Here is a 21,550-nt window from a genome sequence, read left to right as displayed (position 1 = left end):
GCTTTTCAAAAATTCCTGAATTCAAAAATAGCAGGTTGTTTCTGAAGCAAAAATGCCAGAAGATGCATTCAGGAAAGCAACCATGCAATCTGCTTTCTGACGTATGAATACTCTGGATCATCCCTTGAATTTATATGCCTGAGGCATTAGCCTCATTCTCTGTTGTAATGTCACCTCAGTAAAGGACAGCCTGAAGTGAATGTTATGATTGATACTCACCCTCTGACATGTGTATTACCCACCAACAAACCAAAGTCCAAGAAAAACTAATAACTTTGACCCAGCTCATCTCCTTCTGGAGAAAAATGAGCAAGAGAAAGTTCTGGAGAAGGGAATCACTGAAATTCTCCCCACCCCTGGCGTTGCCCCATTGAGAGGATGGGGTTTGCTTCTCCACAGCAAAACCCATAGATTCAGAGGTCTCCTTCACTCTACAAGTGGCCAAGGTGAGAGCCAATTCAGGACCCCCTCAGGAGCGCCGGAAACTGGAGAAATGGGGGGCCACGGGCACCAGACTGGTGGCCCACCCCCTGCTCCTCTTCTTCCCCCAGAGTCCCTACCCACTGGGTAGGCCAAAAGCCAGAGCCACATCATGGTAAGAGCCTCCCAAGGAACCTCAGCTGTTGTGGGAAGCCCCAGACCCTTCACCTGCCTTGGGCAGGGGGCCAAGGTGCCCTAGAGCAGCCCCCAGCCCATTTCTCCGCACTCCTGGGCATGCTGCCTGGGACAGATGGAGGGTCTGGTGCTTCCCACAGTGGCCTGGGCTCCTTGGGAAGCTCCGATCATGGCCTGGCTCTGGTTTCTGGCCTGGCCAGGGCGCAGGGCCTTGGGAAGAGGAGCAGCAGGGGCAGGGCCCCATGTAGGGTTGCCAGGTGTCCAGTTTTTGACTGGAATGCCTGGTTGAAAAGGGACCCTGGCAGCGGTGCTGACCGGGCCACTAAAAGTCCAGTCAGCCATGCAGCGAGGCTATGGCATGCTCCCTGCCTGCACTGGCTCCATGTGGCTTCTGGAAGTGACCGCCATGTCCCTGCAGCTCCTAGGCACAGGGGTGGCCAGGAAGGCCAGGAACCATGGCCAAAGGGAGCTGCAGGGGTGGTGATTGCAGGCACGGGCAGTGTGCAGAGGCCCCTCTGCCTAGGAGCTAGACATGTCGCCGCTTCCAGGAGCTGCCTGAGGTCAGCGCCACCCAGCTGGAGCCCACACCTCAACCCCCTACCGGAGCCCAACCCCCTGCCCCAGCCCTGAGCTCCCTTCTGCACCCAAACTACTTCCCAGAGTCTGCACTCCAATCCCCCTTCTGCACCTCAACCACCAGCCCTGGGTCGGAACCCCCTCCTGCATCCTAATTCCGTCCCAGAGCCCACACTCTGTACCCCCCCACACACCTCAACTCCTTGCCCCAGCTCAAAACCCCCTCCCACATCCCAGCCCCCTGCCCCAGGTCGGAACCCTTTCCTGCACCTCAAACCCCTCATCCCCGGCCCCACCCCAGAGCCCTCACCCCTAGCCAGAGGCCTCACTCCTTCCTGCACTCCAACACCCTGTCCCAGCCCAGAGCACCCTCCTGCACCCTGAACTCCTCATTTCTGGCTCCACCCCAGAGACTGCACTCCCAGCCAAAGCCCATACCCTCTCCTGCACCCCTGCTCCGGCCTGGAGCCCCCTCCCACACTCCAAATCCCTTATTCTGGCCCCACCCCAGAGCCCTCACCCTTTCCCACACCACAATTCCCTGCCCCAGCTCAGTGAAAGTGAGTGAGGGTGGGGTAGAGCGAGCAACAGAGGGAGAGGGAATGGAGTGAGCGGGGATGGGGGCTTGGAGAAGGGGAAAGGCAGAGGCGGGCAGGGGGTGAGGCAAGGGTGTTTGTTTTTCTGCGATTAAAAAGTTGGCAACCCTTGCCCCGTGGCAAGGGGGTATTAAGGCCCACCTGAGGCCTCACCCGCCGCAAAATGCAGCCGCCGCTGCTGCTTTGCACCTACCTTTAGCTATTATGCCTATGTTAAAAAGTGGGTGGGGCATGGCCCCATGGTCCTTCCAGTTCTAGTGCCCTGAGTCCCTGTGGTGTAGGAGACCCAAATGTTCTTTGTGACCAGGGCCTCACTAAATCTTAATATTTCTCTGTCTGCACTGGCTGTGGCCCCATTGCCTCTTCTCCCATGATTCCCTGACACTGTGGCTCCATCAGGGTCTCCTGTGACTCCCCCATCTGTGGCTGTCTCAGAATCTCAGTGGGGAGGCTGTGCAGAATAGATGACAGTCTGAGGTTGTAGAGTCTTTGGGAGTCAATAGCAGGATGATATGTCTCCCTGGTCATTCTGAATCCTACCCAATCCTCTCTTTTGCCCATAAGCCTTTAGGGTGGAGGGCACAATCAGGACCTTCATTATTATTGCCTAGAAGGAAATACTGAGCTTGTTCTCGGACCCATTAATATAGAGAGTGAAGGCCACTACCATTGTTCTTTCATGCAAGACTGCACCATTTCCATGCCCTTTGGATTAGCTTGTATATATTGGGGAAAGTCCTTTCCCTTAAGCCTAGCGAAAGCGACGGTCTTGTTTTCCTCCAGGGAAAAATCCCCAGAGTAGTGGGGTTTTTTTTGTTTATTTTATGCTTCCTGGACCTGGTTGAGTAGTTTATTTATATTTGTTGTTTGTAGTAGTAATTTGTTCTTAAATATTTATTTATAATTGTAGTGTTTAATCATTGTACACAACTTGCGCTTATGGACAGGTGGCTTTATGAATTGGATTTTCTACACTAATAATGTTCCTCTTTTCAGATGTATTTATTGGGTTCTGGAACGTTCACTGTAAAGGAATTACTTCAGGAGAAGAACCATAGATTGCATTTAACACTAAGGTTTGTAATGCAGTTTCAGTCCATCAGAAACTAACATTCCTAACACTCTGATTAGTAGGGCTGGGAGCAGGTTGTGAAAATTGTTTTTGATTTTTAATTTAAAATAAGTGTTCAAAGTTCAAGGGCTCTACTAATGAAAATCAGTTATTGGGTGACGTTTAAAACATGTAGAATATAGGAACCTTTTCAAATATTGGGATAGATTTTTGGTGGCAAAGCAGGCAGGGAACAAGGAATGAGAACGCTGTAATTGTTTGTTGGGAGTTGTCTTTAATTCTGCAAGTTGAAAGTGTACCCACAAGTACAATTTCTTTTCTCTTCGCGTATTTCATCAAATTGCCTTGACATATAGGGGGTGTGTGTACAGCAGACAGTACACACACTCTGGCAAAACTGGCTACTCTTAACTAAACTGATATCTAAGGCGTGTGAGAGTGAGTTAGACACAGAGGATACCCTGGAAAACCAGAAGCTTTTCTTATTTACATTGGATATCTTCGCTACTGAGCTCTCTGTAAGCTTGGAAGTGTCTTTTTCTCACCAACAGAAATTGGTCCAATAAAAGGTATTACCTCACTCACCCTGTCTCTCTACTTGTCTATGTAAGGTGTTTATATGGTCTCCCTTTCTGTAGTATCTGAGCATCTCACAGACTTTAGTGTGTTTGTCCTTACAACACTCTAGCTATAGGAAGAACCAGTCTCAAAACAGAGCAGATATCTTTAATATTATTTAAAAAATAATTTACTAGGTGGATTAATATTGAAAAGCTTCAGGGGAGGAGAGTGTCTCGTGGGGAAGGTAGCTTGGTGCTAAAGAACGGGGATACAGTCCCACCCTTAGGAGTCAGCTTGGAAGTACGAAATCAAGTGCGGGAGAAGTTAGGAATCTTGTGCAGAGTGAGGGGAGCCGGAGGAAATTAGGAGGAACTGAGCTCAAACATGTAACTGTGGGTGGCAGTGCTAGAGAGGCATTGGTGAGAATCTTGAATGTGATGTGAAAGGTGAAGGGAAATCAGTGAAGGGATCTTTGTAGGGGATTAGCATGGTCAGAGAGACTGGAGAGGAAGATGATTGCAGCAACAGCTTATTGAATGCCCTGAAGGAATCGATGGAAGAAGCATAGAGGAGGTTGCATTAATGAAGATAAGAGATGACCAAGGCATGGACAAGGCTTTTGATGGTAGGGATAAAAGGAGGAGGACTGATTTCCCCCCCCCCCCCCGCCTCCCCCCTTCCCCTATATGTTATAAAGGAAAAATTGACTGGATTTGGCAACAGAGGATTTGCTGGGGTGGGAAGTATTGAGCAGAGTCAGAAAGGAGACAGACTGTAACAAAATAGGCTATCTATCCACAGTTGTGGAGAAGAGATGTTTTGGGGCAGGGGAAGCTGGTGGCAGACTTTTCAGCATTCTACGTGGCCTGTATCATGAGTAATCAGTCGATTAGGTGGTGGTCTCTCATTATTGAGTAGGAAATGAAACTATTATAAAATATTTTTTGATATCAAGTGCAGTATGATTGATTGGGAAAGGGTGGGTGAGTATGAAACTCTCTTCCCCTTATCACATTACTCTTCAAAAATGTAACTAGAATGCAGAGCAACATCTGCTCAATCTTTTCTTTTTCAAAACTTGATTCCACACGTGCCGTGCTGTATGTGTGTCTAGATCTGTTCTTGTAGTCTCTTGTGTGCTTTTTTCATTTACTCTCCAGCACTATTTCTAACAGCTATTTGTTTGAATCACCATTACACTTTGTTAAATGCAAACAATAACTTTAAAATATCTTTAAGAATCTAAAACTGACGAAGTGAATACTATTCCTTGTTAAGGATGGTGCTGTCCCCTTAACACTCTCCCATTTAGCACCACATATGGTACAGTATATAAGATCATATACAGCTAGCAGGCCAATCTTTACAGAATGAGATGAATGTCTTCCTATTGGTGTCATTTAATATCTTGCATGTAAAATCAGTTGACTTGTATCTCCATGTTATAAGCTTCCTAATTTTAAATTTTCATTAAATTCACAGATCAGTATATTGTATGTAGTAGTAATTGGTCTCCTATTGACAAACAAATCCATCTCTTTTAAAAAAACAAACAAAAACTTTTCTTACAGGTCTGCTGAAAGTGATCGTGTAGGTAACATCACAGTTATAGGATGGCAAATGGAAGAAAAAACGGACCAAAAGCCTCCTGTAACGAGATCTCCTGACACCATTAATGGGAGGGTGAGTGTGAACATTGTATCGGCCTCAGCTAGATACAGGATTACTGAAGACAATGTTATAGATAATGTTATAGTCTGCAAATTGCCTCCCCTCTACCCAATCACTTACTAATTCTATTTAGCACTTATAGTCCTTTACATTTTCTATGTACTGTACAAATATTAGCTGGTTAATCTGTAACAAACAGTTCAGTGTTGATGAAATACTTGGGGCACAGGCTGTGATATACAGTTTTTTGTAATGCTATGAGTTCTTGAAAATGGTGGGATGGAAATTTGTCTGTGGTAATAGACAGAGCTCTTATTCTATCTGCCCTTAAAAAAACCCAATGACACAAAAGCCACTACTTACTACTGTGCATGGTGCATGTCTATGGGAAGTAGCTGATTTCACAAGAAATTCACTGATGTCCATTTGCGAATATGAAGGCAGTACCAGGCAAATGTTTAAACTAGATTATTAGAAACTATCAGTGAAAATGGAAGTTCAAGAAGGACAGCTTGTGAAGTAGAAATACGATCAGATAGTTTAAAAGAACAGACCACACTATTATCTGAAATCTGAATCTTTTCTGATAGTAACAAGCAGTGTTCTCTAGAGCAGATATTTATAGTTGCCTGCCTGCTTAGAGAACAAGTTTAGTGCTGCAGACTCTGTATTGTGAATACATCTGAAGTCATATAATCAGTATATCTGTATTGTGTTCAGAATGTGGTTTATCATCATTTATTGGGACAAGTCCTCAACTGGGCAGTAAATTGATGTAGACTATAGAGCTATGCTAATTTACAGCAGCTGAGGATCTGGCCAGTAATTTTTACAGCACACAGAAGTGTGCTAGGTGCTTTGCAGTACAAATAAAAAGTAGGTCCCTTGTCTGAAGATCTGATCATTAGATGTTTTTAGTATTTCAGTTTGCAGTCAGGATAATGATGGTCCCTGATAAACATGTTTGGAATATGTATTTTAAACATTCCCTATTTTGAATATTACGTTCATGTCTTTATGTTAAGTCTCACCAGTTTAGCTTGACTTGGTGTTGAGGTTTTACATTGTACATGCTTTACTATTTGTGTCTTTTAGACTGTACTGCCAGTTGATGAAAGTTTAACAGAATCTTTAGGAATCCGATCCAAATATGCTTCATTACGGAAAGATGTGTTACTAAAATCTGGTAAGCAGTGAACTGGACAGATACTGATAGCTCACCTACTATCAGATTAATATATTTGCTCTGTGTTTATTGACAGTTCTTACTATACTTAGCATGTTTACAGTATCGGTGACAGCTAATCTCTTGTTGCCTCCATCACAGCCCGAGTTCAGCAAAGCACTCAAGCATGTGTTTGAAGTTGAATAGGGATTAGTTGCTGAATTGAGACCCATAAGCATAATTTATTTTGCCACCCACACTACAGCACTTTGTAGTACAAACAGCACTTTGGGAAGCAAAATATCTTACAAGTTTTTTGCCATTACATTCATCTACCATGGCCAGTCCTTACTTCTCCTACAGACTTATGTATTAGGAGAAAAAATTCAATATGTGAAGAAATTTTTAAAAAATGAATTGTTCCTTTTTTTCTTTAAAATATTTTGAATGCCTTTGGATTTGGGGTTTTTTCTTTGACCATGAGTAGAAAGCTCCCTCCTATAAAAATTGCATTTGAAAAAGTTAGATAGGTGAATGACTTAAATTGGATTTTTACAAGCAACCAATATTGAATCTAGTCAGTGTAGCTTAATCTGGTTGGTGAGGGGAGACTTTGTAAATGATGAACTCAAACCACACATTTACATAAAGTGGTTTTAATATTTTAGTGTTTGGTGGTGCCATTTGTCGGATGTATCGTTTCCCCACAACTGATGGGAACCACCTGAGAATCTTGGAGCAGATGGCTGAGAGTGTACTGTCACTGCACATCCCCAGACAGTTTGTGAAGCTTTTGCTTGAAGAAGATGCAGCCAGGTAAGGGTGAACAAATTTACATGTGCTGTAATACAGAAGTGATGTGCATCCTTTGCTGAGCTGGAAGAGAACAAATTGTTACAACAAAGAGACGGCAGCAAAAATAGCGACTGCAGCAACTTGGTCGCTGCCCTCTTATTGTTAACAAAGTCGATACCATTAGATTGACCATGAACTGTATCTTTCACAGGCCTGATGCTCCTCTCACTGTGGAGTGTCTTACCCTGCTTTATCTTGTTTGGGCCAGATTCTCAGCAGGTGTAAATCAGCAGAGCTCTGTGGAAGTCAAATGGAGCTGTGACATTTTACAGCAGGTCAGGGGCTGATTCATTGACTTAAACCCTTGATTTACATCTGTGTCTATGTAGAGGAAGGTCTTGCCCAGAGAATAATTTATTGTGGTCAGGATAAATGTAAAGCGATAACAGAAGTGGTGTTGTGGAAATTACGTTATTCAGATGATGTGCAGTTCTATAAAAGGCATCTTTAAATACTGAGGTAAATTTTTAATGATAAGTGTTCATAACTGCCTTTAGTATTTTGGTGCAGCAAGCATTATGTAGTTCAATTGAAAGGTAAAAGGCTGCACAATATGATGGGTCTGCGGGTGTTCCTAACTCATACATGCCAGCTAGGACAGCTGTACCTGAGACACTTGGATACTGCAATGATGAGTGGGATATGACTACCTAGATAGAGGAAGGGCTTGTTGTCTCCTACTCAGGGGGTTCCTGGGAGACCTCTGCCAGTGGAGGCTACCCAACTGTTGCACTGTAGAGTGTGTCCTCCAGGTACCTGGCCACGTGTCTTTAGGTGCACAAGGAGTGTGGGTGGGGCCCGTAAGTAGTTACTATGTTGTTGACAGCTATCATTCTTTGTGCCCTGTAACAGGAGACATTAATAGCTATCTCTTTTTATAATGGTTGAGGATATTAAAATTTCACAGAGTAGTGTGAAAAGAGTAAAGGGATGCATTTATCCTGGCTAATGTTCTGTCTGCCACAGGCTAAATGTGGTTAGTAAGAATGTTGTTGGTTAAGGGTATGTCTGCACTGCAGTTAGACATCTGCAGCTGGCCTGTGCCCACTGACTCAGGCCTTGTGGGTCTTGGGCTAAGGGGCTGTTTAATTGCAGTGTAGATGTTCAGACTCTTGGACTCTGCTCAGTGGCCTTTAGATCAGTGGTTCTTAACCAGGGGTCCAAGGCCCTCATTGAGGGGCTGCCAGGTAGGGCCGGCATTAGACTTGCTGGGGCCCAGGGCAGAAAGCCAGAGCCCAACCTCATGAGGCTGAAGTCCTGGGCCCTGAGCCCCACCACGTGGGCTGAAGCCAAAGCCTGAGTAATACAGCTTCGGGGGAGTCCCTGTGGTGTAAGGCATCAGGCATTTGCTCTACTTGCCAACCCCTAATGCCAGCCCTGGCTTTCACATGCAGAAAACCATTTGTGGCACTGGTGGGCCATGGAGTTTTTATAGCATGTTGGTGGGGCCTCAGAAAGAAAAAAGCTGAGAGCCCCTGCTTTAGACCCTTTAGATGGACATGGTAAAGAACCTAAATGTAACAGCGGAGAATTAGAATGAACAGGACAAGCTGCTCCTTGATATTAGACTTTACTCAGTGGAATCCACTCAAGCGTTAGCTAAAAAATCTCACCACTTAAGGATACTTTCTGTAAAGTAATGAAGTTCTATGAATGTTCTGCCGAATTCTGGTTTCATAACAAGTACCAGTAATACAAGCTTTTAAATACTGAACTGTATTGCTTAGAGGTGAAAACGACTTTCTGTAATTTAGAAAAATGGGCCCTTAGATGAAAGGCATTGGGATATCTTTACTCTCCATTCAGGTATGCAGAATATCAGATGGAAGTTCTTTCTTATTTTCATCCAGTATCTTCTGTCTTAAATTAATAAATACACCGCTACCTCGATATAACGCCACCCAATATAACACAAATTTGGATATATTGTGGTAAAGCAGTGCTCGGGGGAGGGAGGAGGGAGGAGCAGGGCTGCGCACTCCGGTGGATCAAAGCAAGTTCAATATAACACAGTTTCACCTATAACGCGGTAAGGTTTTTGGCTCCCAAGGGCAGCGTTATATCAAGGTAGAGATGTAATTCTCTTAAAGATGAATTGTCTGAATGTTTTTGCAGACTGAAAACCTACAATGATGCATATTTTTATTGTATATTTTATTTTCTGTACTATAATCTGGGTTGAAAACTTTAATAGTATGTACTCCCAGGATACATTAGATCTACCCAGGTATTCCTCTCTACTCTCTCTGTACTGAAACCTTGAGAAATACTAAGCAGCTTTAGGTGGCACGCCAGTATAATCACTCCTACCTACCTTAGGGTGACAGCTTAAAATGTACTTGGGTGATCTTGATTTCTGCTTGTGGAGAGGGCTTGATCCCTGGAGTCTCCCCGGTGGAATGGTGCAACATTGCCATTATGTCTCTGCCTCAGTTTCCGCTAGTGGGATTTCAATAAGTCCAGTGAGGCTTATGTGTATTGAGCAGTGCCACTGTGGGGATCTAATTTATTTAACGCAAAGGAGAACATTATACAGATAGGCCTCCACTCCAGCATCACTAGCAGGAGGGACAAAAGGCTAAGTTAACTTTGGTCCATCAACCTCGCTTATGTCCGCATCCATTACCAGCGAAGGCCCTCTTGACCTGGAACCCTCTTCTGGAGCCAGGGCTTTTGTTATTATCTGGGAAAGGGTCTCTCCTTTTGGGTTAAAGTGCCCACACAAGTCAAACCATGACGACCCTTCCTCAGAACAGCGTATCCCTGCTCTAATCTGTGTCTTCTGCTGAAGTCCTTCCATGGGGGCCAGGTTCCACTGACACTTTGCATTCGTAGCTTCTCCCTTTCAGAGCCTCTCCTATCTAAGAGCATTCTTCCTTATTTTCCTTTCCTAATGATCCCCCTCACCAGGTTTCACCCTGACAAGCCCTCTCCTTGGGAGCCTTCTCTTTCTGTAATCTGGGGACTGTTCCTTTCTCCAGAAGTCTGTTTTCTAGCCACCCTCCCCACTGGGAGTAGCTTCCTTTTATCATGCCTGGGTGTTTCCCTGCATAATTAACTGCCTCCCACTTACTCAGTGAGTTAAGTCTCCCCAGGTGAACCTGTGTTCCCTCATTCTCCTTTATGGAGCCTGTCAGAGGTGGACTGAGCCCATGACCCTAGACTCAAACAGCTAAATTGTACCAAGTCGACGGGCCCAGATAATCTCCATCCAAGAATGTTAACAGAACTGGCATGTGAATTTGAAAGCCTAAGAGCTAAGGCAAATAATGAATCCATAAATTGGGGGGTCATAGCCTATGACTGGAGAATTGCAAATATATATTTAAGAAAGAGGAAAAACATGATCTAGGAAATGACAGGCCCATTAGTTTGACCTCAATTGTATGTAATTGTATCATATATCTTTAATATTAAGATCTGTGTGCATATATATAATAATAAAATGAGTTTAATGGGTTACTAGTGAGGCCTAGCATAGATTTAAGGCTTTTGATTTTTTTGACTTCCTATAGAGCAGACTTTATGTAGGCTTTTTGGGAAGTATTTGCAAGAGAGAGCTAAGCACATAGGGGTAAACAGAAATTGGAATAAAATATAACATGGTTTTATAAAAGGTAGATTGTGCCAGGCCTGATCTCTTTCTTTGAGAAGATAACTGATGAGACAAAGGAAATGCAGTAGATTTAATCTATCTGGATTTCAGTAAAGTATTTGATACAGTTCCACAAGAGAAATTATTAGTTAAATTGGAGAAGATGAGGAGTAATACAGGAATCGAAAGATGGATAAGGAACTGGTTAAAGAGGAGACTTCAGTGGGTCATGCTGAAAGGTGAACTGTCAGGCTGGAGGGAGGTTACTAGCGGAGTACCTCAAGGATCAGTCATGGGACCCAATTTCATGTAATATTTTCATTAATGACCTTATCACAAAAAGTGGGAGTAACAAAAATTGTGGATGATACAAAGTTGGGAGGTATTGCCAATACAGAGGAGGACCAGTATATCATACAGGAAGATTTGGACAATCTTGAAAACTAGAGTAATAGAAATGGGATGAAATTTAATAATGCAAAGTGCAAGCTCATGCACTTAGGGACTAACAGCTAGAGTTTTTGCTGTAATTTGGGGTTGTATTAGTTGCAAGCAACAGAGCTGGAGAAAGAACTGAGTGTATTGGTTGGTCACAGAATGGCTATGAGCTGCCAACGTGATGCAGTCACGGAGAAGGCTATTGCAATCTTAGGATGCATGAGCTGGATAATTAAGCTAGAGATGGGGGAAATATTATCACTATTATACAAGGCATTGGTGAGATCTCATCTGGAATGCTGTGTGCAAATCTGGTCTTCCATGTTTAAGAAAGATGAATTCAAACTGGAACAGGTGCAGAGAGGGGCTACTAGGATGATCAGAGGACTAAAGAACCTACCTTATGGGAGGAGACTTAAAGAGCTTGGCTTGTTTAGCCTAACAAAATGAAGGAGGAGGGGAGAGATGATTTGCTCTCTATAAATACATCAGAGATGTAAACATCATGGAGGGAGCGGAATTATTTAAATTAAGGGCTAATGTTGGCACAAGAACAAATAGATATAAACTGGCCAGCAATAAGTTTGTTTGAAATTAGATGGCTTTTTAACCAGAAGATTAGCAAAGTTCTGGAACAGCTTTCCAACAGGAATAGATGATGTAAAAAACATAACTTGTTTGAAGACTGAGCTCGAAAAGTTGTATGGAGAGGATGGTATGATGAGATTGCCTACAATGGCAATGGCCTATCCATGACTGCTATTAGCAAATATCTTCAATGGCCGGAGATGGGACACAAGAGTGGGAGGGCTCTGAGTTACTACAGAGAATTCTTTCCCAGGTTTCAGGCTGATGTGTCTCACCCACATGTGCAGGGTTTAACTGATTTGCCATATTTGGGGTCAGGAAGGAATTGTTCACCAGGTCAGAGTGGCAGAGACCCTAGGGTTTTTTTTGTTTGTCTGTTTATTTTTGCCTTCCTCTGCAACATGGGGCACAGGTCACTTGCTGGTTTGAACTAGAGTAAATTTTGGATTCTCTACTGTATAATTAATAGAGAATTATTCTGTCAGTTCCACAAATGGACTCTCAAGTTATACGCAGATAATTGGTAAAAATTATGGATCAGGGATCTTGAGAGAGCATACAGAAGGAGCTGCTAGATCTGATTCCTTTGCCTACTATCCCAAATTTGTGTTTAAGATAACTAGAGCCCTGTGCAGATACAAAAATCTTGGTCGCATCCACAAGAGGCAACTGGTATCCAACCCTTGATGTGCACTCTTTTATCTGTATCTGCATCTGCACCACACCTGCAGGAGAAGCGTGTGTGTGTGTGTGTGTGTTTATGTACTGTATATAGGATCTCAAAGGCAGGGAAGCAGCTGTCTGCAGCTCATAGCCTAACTCTCCCCACCTTCGAGAGTTTATATTCCCTCTCCAGCCCCCCTATACAGAGAAAGGGGAGATGATAGCTGCAGACAGTTGCTTCTCTGTATGGAGAGGGGTGGGAAGAGAAAATATAGGATCTGGAAGGCAGGGAAGCAGCCTAATAGGCTATGAGCTGCTCCCCATTGCAGTGCAGTGGTGGATTCAGGGCATAGACATGGTCCCACCTCCTTCTCCCCTTGTCCTTATTCCTACGGGGAGCAGAAGCAAGCTGTTCCTGTTCTTCCCAGAGCACAGAGGCTGTGCAGCCACATGAAGAGGGGAGGCTTCTCGCCCACCCCCGTGTGGCCACATAGGGGCCTACTTGGGATCTATCCCTTATTGAAAGCACTGGATAAATGGAGGGAAAGAAAGTAGGCTCCTTAATTTTGCCCATTCTGGTGTGTTGGGAGGTACGTTTTGAAACATTCCCTTGTGCCTAGAACTCTTCTCACGGAATTCAGAATGCATTGCCTGAGGAGTCTGTTGCGTGAAATCATTTGCATATTTTCTTCTTGCGCAGGTGTACAACTGAGTTGAAAACATTTTTCTTTCTTTCTTGTAGGGTTTGTGAACTAGAAGAGCTGGGAGAGCTGTCTCCCTGTTGGGAGAGCCTTCGTCGACAAATAGTTACTCAGTACCAAACAATTATACTGACTTATCAGGAAAATCTAACTGACTTGCATCAATACAAAGGTCAGCAAGATTTATTTTCAGTAATAATAGATAATATGTTTCAGTTATGCTTCTTATTTTCCTTTTAAAACAAAGATTCAGAACCAAAAAGGTGGTTTTAGTCTTGGTTTGGTAGGAAAGATCAACAGACAAAATATTTGTACTCTCTATTTAAGTTTTATGGTGATTGTACTAAGAAGCTAATTTATAAATATAGTCATTTGTGCAACTTAACCTACAAAAGAGGGGATAATGAGTGAGGTCTGGAAAAGAAAAAGTAATCTGCAATTTCCTTAAAAATGAATTAAATTAAATTGTTCTTGTTATTTTATTATTCATTTTATCACCTGATAAATTTTCTTCTGTGGGTTTCCATTAGCATTAGTCTCCTCTAAATTTCATGTAATTAATAAGTAATATAGATGCTTAATGATAAGTAATAAAATATATTACTTCTGGGGGAATTTTGTGCCTCTATGCGCACGCAGAATCATGTCCCCCACAGATTTCTTTGCTTCCCTGCAGAAAAATGACGTCTGATGGGGAAGCAAAGGGAAGCCTCAAGAGTGGTCATGCCTCCCTCCCTAGCAGTATGGGCACATTATTTCAGGCTCCCAGAGCAGCTGGTGGGGAGGTAAATCACTGTGAGGGGATGGGGGATCTGGGGATGCCCTGGCTGGTGGCTCCTACCATGCACTGGGCACAGCTGCTAGTGCCAGGTGGACTAGTGACAGGGGAGGACGAGACTTACTCTTCTGCAGGGAGTGGCCAGGGCTGGGGCCAGGTCAGAACCAGCCCCAGCCCCAGCCCCAGAAATCTCTCCCGGCTGCAGGAAGCTCCACCCACCTCACCCTTTGCACTTGAACCTTAACCTCAAGGAGCTGCACCTCTTTGCATCTGAACCACCTTGATGAGCCCCCTACACCCAGACCACCACTCCACTGAGCCCCAACCAGCTGCACCCACATCCCCACCCCATCGAGCCCCAGCACCCAGACCCCCCCCACTGAGCCCCCACCACCTTCACCTGGACTCGCAGCAGAGTCCCATTGTCCCTGTACCTGGATGCCCCCAACAAGCCCCTGTGCATCCAGATCCCACACACACCGACACAGAACCCTCTTATGCACACCTGGATCCCCACACACTAAGCCCCTCCACACTTGTTTTCTGCCAGGCTGAGCTGCCTGCCCACACTTGGTGCATCTGGTGCAGAGCTGCAGGGCCCCCGGCTATTTCTGGGGCAGGCCCAGCCCTTGCACTCTGTCAGTGTCGGGGGCAGCCTCGCTGCCAAGTCTGTGTCCTGAGCAGTAGAGGAGGGCTGCAGGGTCATTTCCCACCTCTGTGCAGCCAGTGGCCTGGAGCCTCTACATTTAATTGTTCATAAGTAAAATCTGCAGAATTTTAAAATATTATGTGTAGAATTTGTATTTTTTTGGCACAGAATTTTTAATGTTTTGGCACCGAATTCCTTCAGGAGTAACATATATATATATATATATATATATAACTGACAATACAAAGTCTGGTGTGCTGATTCAGCTTAATAATAATAATAAACAGGAACTAACTTTCTGTAGGTAAAGAACTGTCTTCAGAAATCCCCAATACATTCTGATCTTTATATTAATAATAATTTTAGAATTTTTAATATAATCTTATACATATAATATTATATGATCTAGGTTTTAGCTTTTATTCCAAGAATCCCCAAATCTCTGTTTGATAGATTCTCAGTGTTTTTTCCCCCTATACTTAGCACTCTCTAAAGTATTATGGGAATTATTTGTTTTCTGTGTTTTGTCATTTTTAAGGAATGTTTGTGTGTGTGTAATTATTTCAAAATCTTAAACGAAATGGGAAATAAGGCAGTTTATATCTGACTGAGTTATGCACAAATGGTGGAATGATGCAACTTTATTTACCCTAATATTAGTCCAGCTTTTCATTCAGAATGGGGGAAAAGATTGGGTGTATTTTGTTCACTCTTATACCTTTCTTATTATTATGTATTCATGTCAGGCCATATTAGACCCTTGTTCTACATCCATAACTCCTGTTGACATCCGTGGAGAAGGCTGGGGGTTCATTCATAGTTCAAGGGTGCTGTTTTAACATAAAGTGTCTTCACTCATGATGAAATTCCCCTCTTTACAGAGGGCCAGCATAAAGGTCTAGGCATCACATAAGTCCTATTTTGAAGGGTTAAGAGGGACTTGCTGTAAGTGGTATGTAGGCTTTGTGCCGGCCTCCCTGCACAGGGGAAGAATTTCTCCCTGAAAGCACAGAACAGCTGTGACCAATGGGAGGAGGGATGATTTTCATGTGATACACCAATTCAAAAGACACTGACCAGTCAATGAGAATAAAGCCAAATCCCAGGAAAGTAGAACAGAAAGTTTCAGTGTACACAATGCTAAAGTTGCAGCGTGCATCCCACCTCAGATTGTTAGAAGGGCAGGTATGTGTAGGTGACAGTATATTACAATATTAATTACTGAGCACAGAACTGGTATTGGTCTGCGCATAATGGATCATTGGGACCCACAGAGCAATTATCTGTGGTAGACATTAAATTCACCTGTAGCTTTGACACTGTTGCATTTTTACCATCTTTGTCTAAGGCCTTGATCCAGCAAAGCACTTAAGCACATGATAAATGTTCTAGTGAAGTCTGTGGGACTTTTCCCGTGCTTAAAGTCAAGTATGTGCTTAGGTGCTTTGCTGGATTGATTTCAGGGATCCACAACAGTAAGAGAAAATAATAATAATACTAAAATATAAACTTATGTTGCTAGTCATTTAGACCCCAATTCTGCAAAGGACTTAAGCATGTGTTTAAAGCTTCCTGAATTGGGGCCTAAGTGCACATCTAACTCCAACTCATTCTTCTTAGATTAGTATTTGAACTCCACCAGATCTAGTGGCTAGGGATGATACTTATTACTAATAAATAAAGTAATCCAGTAATTGTACAGGGACCTGGAATACCTCAACTGTAAACATCCTCCAGTTTAGTTGTGTATTCCCATACTATACAATGTATAAACTACTCAAAACTGGAGTGGAAGTCAGTATAGGGATCCTAACAGATGAGTTCTCATAGGCTGGTGAGGTGGAGTGCACTAGAAGAATTGCTTGTCTGCTTAGTGCTGTCATAAATGTTCTTCTGGTAGGATTGATTTCTTCACCCCCTGCAGTCAGAAAATTTTTAGTATTTCTTTTAAAAGAATACATTCTCCAGGTTCTTGCACTGTTTTCTTGTATGCTCTTCCTGCACTTGTGTACAGAGAGACCGTGTGCCATCAAAATACAATGAAAATAATGTATTTGACTATGCATTGGTTTGTGTTTTAATAAGCATTTCCCCCCAGTACTACGGATTCTTCTTGTACCAGAGGGTTGGTCACAGGGTCTTGAAAATGGATCTTAAATTAAGCCTATGTTGCCCCTTCACTTTCATGATCATACAGTTTGGCCACACTGGCCAATGAGTGCCAGAAACTCCAAAGGGGGAGGAGCCTACCTGGTGCCTTCAGTGGGTATCTCCCTTCCTCGCTGTTGGGGCTGGTCCCCCTTTGCTTCTGGCACCATCCAGTTCCCCCAGCTATTTAGGCGGGTGAGTGGCACTTGGTGCTAACAGCATGTGCCTTGCAAATATACTTACAACTAAAAGTCTGCTAGTCCGCAAGTCATACTTTCTGTCAGTATTACTTCCCACCTAATGTGCAACAAGTGTTGAAAGTAACCCCAATCCACATTTGTTGGTATTATGAGACTGGCAGTTGGTCATGGTTTTATAGGGCAGATATAGAATAAATATTTTTCTGTTACATTTCTCAGGCCCTTCATTTAAGGCAAGTAGCTTGAAAGCTGATAAAAAATTGGAATTCGTGCCCACAAATTTACACATACAAAGAATGAGAGTCCAGGATGATGCAGGATCAGGTACTTCTCGTGTGTGTGTGTGTGTGTGTGTGTACATGTATGTATATATACTTTATTCTCTTTTTTGGGTTTCCACTATCCAGAGCTAAGTTTCCCCCAAACCAGTGTAGCTTCTCTGTAGTACTAATAATATTTCATATTTTAATTGCAGCTACCATCCTTATATCTCAAAGCACTTTACTAAAGTAGAGTAAGGGTACGTCCACGCTACCCGCCAGATTGGCAGGTAGCAATCGATCTATTGGGGATGGATTTATCGCGTCTTGTCTAGATGCGATAAATCGATCCCCGAATGCTCTCCCCGTCGACTCCAGAACTTCATCAGGGCGAGAGGCGGAAGCGGAGTCGACGAGGGAGCCACGGCCGTCGATCTCGCACCGTGAGGACAGGAGTTAAGTCGAACTAAGATACGTCGACTTCAGCTATGCTATTCTCGTAGCTGAAGTTGCTTATCTTACATCGACACTTCCACTCCCCCAGTGTAGACCAGGCCTTAGTATCATTACCCCAGTTTTATAGGTGGCAAAACCAGAGGGCAGATAAGCTTGTCCAAGGTCATGTAGCACATCAGCATCAGAGCTAGGGAATAGAACCCAAGTCTCCCACCTTTCATCCCTGTACTGTATCTACTGGAATAATCTGCTGGATCCCCTTTGGTTTTAGGAGCCACCAGGATCTTTTCTGGTTGGCATGACATCAGAGGCCCCCTCTGTTGTTTTTTTTTTTTTAGTTTAATTTAATTGTGAGGGGCCATTATGTGTGCTGCACTTTAGATGTGTAAAAAGACATTAACTTGTTTAGGTTGAGCTTGCTTCTTTGTAAAAGACCTAATTTTCTCCTTTCCTTTAATGTTCAGCCCCACCCACCTGTCGACCCTAGCTGCCTTGTGTATCCTTCAGATAGGAGGGATGATAGGCTGAGGTATCAAGGTTAATCTTCCTTCATCTCCAGACATGGGAATATTGTCTCTGTAGATCAGGGGTTCTCGGACTTTTGTACTGGTGACCCCTTTCACACAGCAAACCTCTGAGTGCAACCCCCCACTTTATACATTAAAAACACTTTTTAATATATTTAACGCCATTATAAATGCTGGAGGAAAAGTGGGGTTTGGGGTGGAGGCTGACAGCTCGCTACCCCCTATGTAATAACCTCACAACCCCCTGAAGGGTCCCGACCCCTAGTTTGAGAACCCCTGTTGTAGATCTTCCAGGACAAGAAACGGGTCCAGGTTTCAAACAGAGGTCTTTTACTTTTGTAGAACATGGCAGCTTCTCACCACTAATGCAGTTCCAAACTTTTTAACATTCAACATTGTTCTGAAGACTTCAGTCTCTGGCAGGAGTATTTGAGAAATTACCTTTCAGTAGTTTGAATTTCCACAGATTCAACCAAAGTAAAGATGGTGAACTTTCATCTGTAAGCACTTTTTGTCCATCCAGATCAGAATTATGACATAGTAACCATAGGAGCACCAGCCGCTCACTGTCAAGGCTTTAAATCAGGAGGTCTACGGAAAAAGCTGCATAAATTTGAAGAGGCAAAGAAACAGTAAGTAGAAGAGTTATTATAAACTCATCACCTGCCTTTTCTTAATCTCCAGACTTTGTAAAATTATCAGATTCCATGTTTTTGTTGTACCTCCATTTGGAAGTTCTGCCAAATACTATGAAGATTATGCTATGCTTTTTTCAAAGAGAGAAAAGAGAAAAATAGTTTTTCCATTGTTTTCTTTACTGATAGTTCCTTTTCAAATTACTTTCTGTGGAATATTTACTATTACAGGACAATTGTTAAACTAGCTAAACTGAACAACTTAAGTGTTGAATTGGATTTAATTGAGTTTAAGTTCTGTCTAGTTGTGGAGGTAGAAAATTTCATTGGAATCTCTTTAAGTATGTTACATTTGATACTTTCACTCCCTTTAGCTTGCTTCCTCAGCACATCTGGGAAGCATTTTCCAGATCAGTCAAAGTAAACTTTGTCTTGGGCTATATCCTTATTTGTGACTGTGGCTAGCTGAAGAACTGAGATTAGCATTACTCTAATTTACCTTCTGAAGTCAGATAGAAGTTGACTAAAGTAATTTCTTAGACTCTACCTCTTACTAATTTCCTAAAACCACAACATGCTTAGACACCCATTCTACACTGGAGTCGTCCACCTCTAATCCTTCCCCTAGAGATTCAGAACTCTGTGCAAAGACAGATCTGTTGACTTGTTCTACCCTCCCTAAGAAGCAGCAGCAGTTCCTCAAATGCAAGTTTCTTCTTAACAACTTGGATTTAGTTATGGGGCCAGTTGCTCCAGGTTTCTCTATATTGCCCCAGATATGTTGCTGCTGTGTAGTTACTAATTGTTCTCCATCCATATTAAAGTGTAAATACTAGGCCAGATTGTGCCCCCTAGATGCATGCCTAGAGAGGACCCTCTGTACATTGATCTCCCCCTTCTTAATCTGCAGGAGGGATCATTCACCTCTGTGATACTATGCCCCTTGCTCCTGATCACATCGTGGCTTCTCTGTGGGGTTAGCCATTCACACTGCAGGCTGAGGCAGAAATCGAGAAGGGCAGATGCACTGAAGGGGAAGGCACACGCAGTTTCCCTTCAGACTTCAAGGGATATCTCTGCTCCACAGCAGGAAGTATGCCCTTGCAGCCCAGGTGACAGACCTGTGCCAGTTCTGCATGGGCTGTCACTTTAGAAATAGAGGTGTGAATGTTGCAGCATAGACAATGGCACAGGTTAGCCACCTGAATAAGAGGACTTGGGTGGTGGGGGCAGCTAGATCGTGTCATTGCCAGTGCCCAACTGCTATTTTTAGCCTGCTACCTTGAGTAGAACTAGCTTGTGTCTTTTCTACCCAGGCTGGGAGGCACACTCCCAGCTGCAATGTAGTCATACCCAAGGAGCTTACAAGAGAACAATAATATGGCTCTGGGCTGCATTATTTTTACTGTAGAACCCTGCTTTGGGGGCTACAGGAGCAGCTGCAGCCAAGGGGAGACTTTAGTAGTGCAGCTTCAACAAGCTGGGAATGCAGCCTGCCTCGGGGTCAGAGCTGGTGGGAAGGCACAGAGAGAGGGGATGATCTGGACACCAACCTCAATTCAGTATTTTTGGAGGCTACTGAACTGTACCATCAGTGGCACTAATTTTTGTAATGGATAGGGCTACTAGCAGTGCCAGTTGAAACCTTAGAGTCAGACTAGTACATGTAATGGTACAGTATTGAGACCAGTGCTAACAACTGCCTCCAATAAGTGCATCTGACATACAGGATGTTCCAGGATGGGATTAGCAAAGACTATAAATCCAATCGGCTGAACTTTTTGTTGTTGTTGATACCAAAATCTGTCTTCAGAAGCATTCTGTATTTGCCTACTTGGTTACTTGTAGGGCCCTCATTACTGACTTATCTAAGCACCTAAACCACTGATGTCTTTTTTTCCATCAAATCTATTCAAAACCTCCATTTCCAGCCTGCATTTTTCTTCTGGGCCTTTGTAAAGTTGCAGGTATTCTGATCCTGTGTTGGAGAGTAACTTTCCTGTTGGCAATACCATTTGCTGGAAGGTAGCACAAATTACAGGCCCTTTCTCTGTTGGACCTAAGTTTCCTTATTCAGTCTATTGGGTATCTCCTATTACAATATTAATTTAGAGTACTTTTGTAATGAGGCTTGAGACAATCTCAAACCACATAAGTAAACAGGGACAAATACTGTACCTACCAACATAATCTTAAAATATATTTGATCAGAAGCATAGAAAATCTAGTATGCTTATTGCATTTCATCCTCACCACTTAACCAGGCATCACTGTCTTGGATCATTTCTTACTTTGATAGTTTGGGGCCTTGCAAGCAGAATGAAAAATGAGAAGTCCCAGAACTTGGAAAATCAAATTACATTGGCTCAAAGGGCTTGGCCTATATGTGTAATTCAGGCATCACATCCTAAATCTAATGTATAAAATTAGAACTGTAAAATAGTTCCTAAAAAAAGCACCAGGGTTTAATCTTTGGAGGAAAAAGCCAGAAGTATTGTGATAAATAAAAGAAATCAGTAACACTTTGGTAAATGGAAAAAATACTGTATCTCAGGTGTAAGATTGGCTAGTCAATCTGCATTGGCGGAGTCAGTTTCTGTAGTGAGTGTTACTTCTGTGGACTGTACTATATAGGACAGGATGGGCAAACTATGGCCCATGGGCCAGATCCAGCCCATCAGGGCTTTGGATCCGGTCTGTGGGATTGCCACCCCTGTGGCACCGAGGGGCTAAGGCAGGCTCCCTGCCTACCATGCCCCACGCCACTCCCAAGGCAGCCAGCACCACATCCCTGTGGCCCT

At 43.4% G+C, this 21,550-nt stretch overlaps 1 protein-coding gene across 17 annotated transcripts in view; it reads left to right on the top strand.

Moving 5' to 3' along the window:
* INPP4A (inositol polyphosphate-4-phosphatase type I A) overlaps positions 1–21,550 on the top strand; it is a 195,295-nt gene that overhangs the window by 121,382 nt on the left and 52,363 nt on the right. For all 17 annotated transcript variants that reach the window (XM_050931620.1, XM_050931612.1, XM_050931559.1 and 14 more), the window contains 7 exons: positions 2,784–2,863; positions 4,992–5,103; positions 6,187–6,277; positions 6,925–7,072; positions 13,138–13,268; positions 17,091–17,195; positions 18,638–18,746. In XM_050931620.1, coding sequence (XP_050787577.1) covers positions 2,784–2,863; positions 4,992–5,103; positions 6,187–6,277; positions 6,925–7,072; positions 13,138–13,268; positions 17,091–17,195; positions 18,638–18,746 — 776 coding nt within the window. The remainder of the gene's footprint in view (positions 1–2,783; positions 2,864–4,991; positions 5,104–6,186; positions 6,278–6,924; positions 7,073–13,137; positions 13,269–17,090; positions 17,196–18,637; positions 18,747–21,550) is intronic.

This window comes from Gopherus flavomarginatus, chromosome 1, assembly GCF_025201925.1.
Source record: "Gopherus flavomarginatus isolate rGopFla2 chromosome 1, rGopFla2.mat.asm, whole genome shotgun sequence".
NCBI lineage: Eukaryota > Metazoa > Chordata > Testudines > Testudinidae > Gopherus > Gopherus flavomarginatus.
This window is presented reverse-complemented; position numbering and strand designations above follow the sequence as displayed.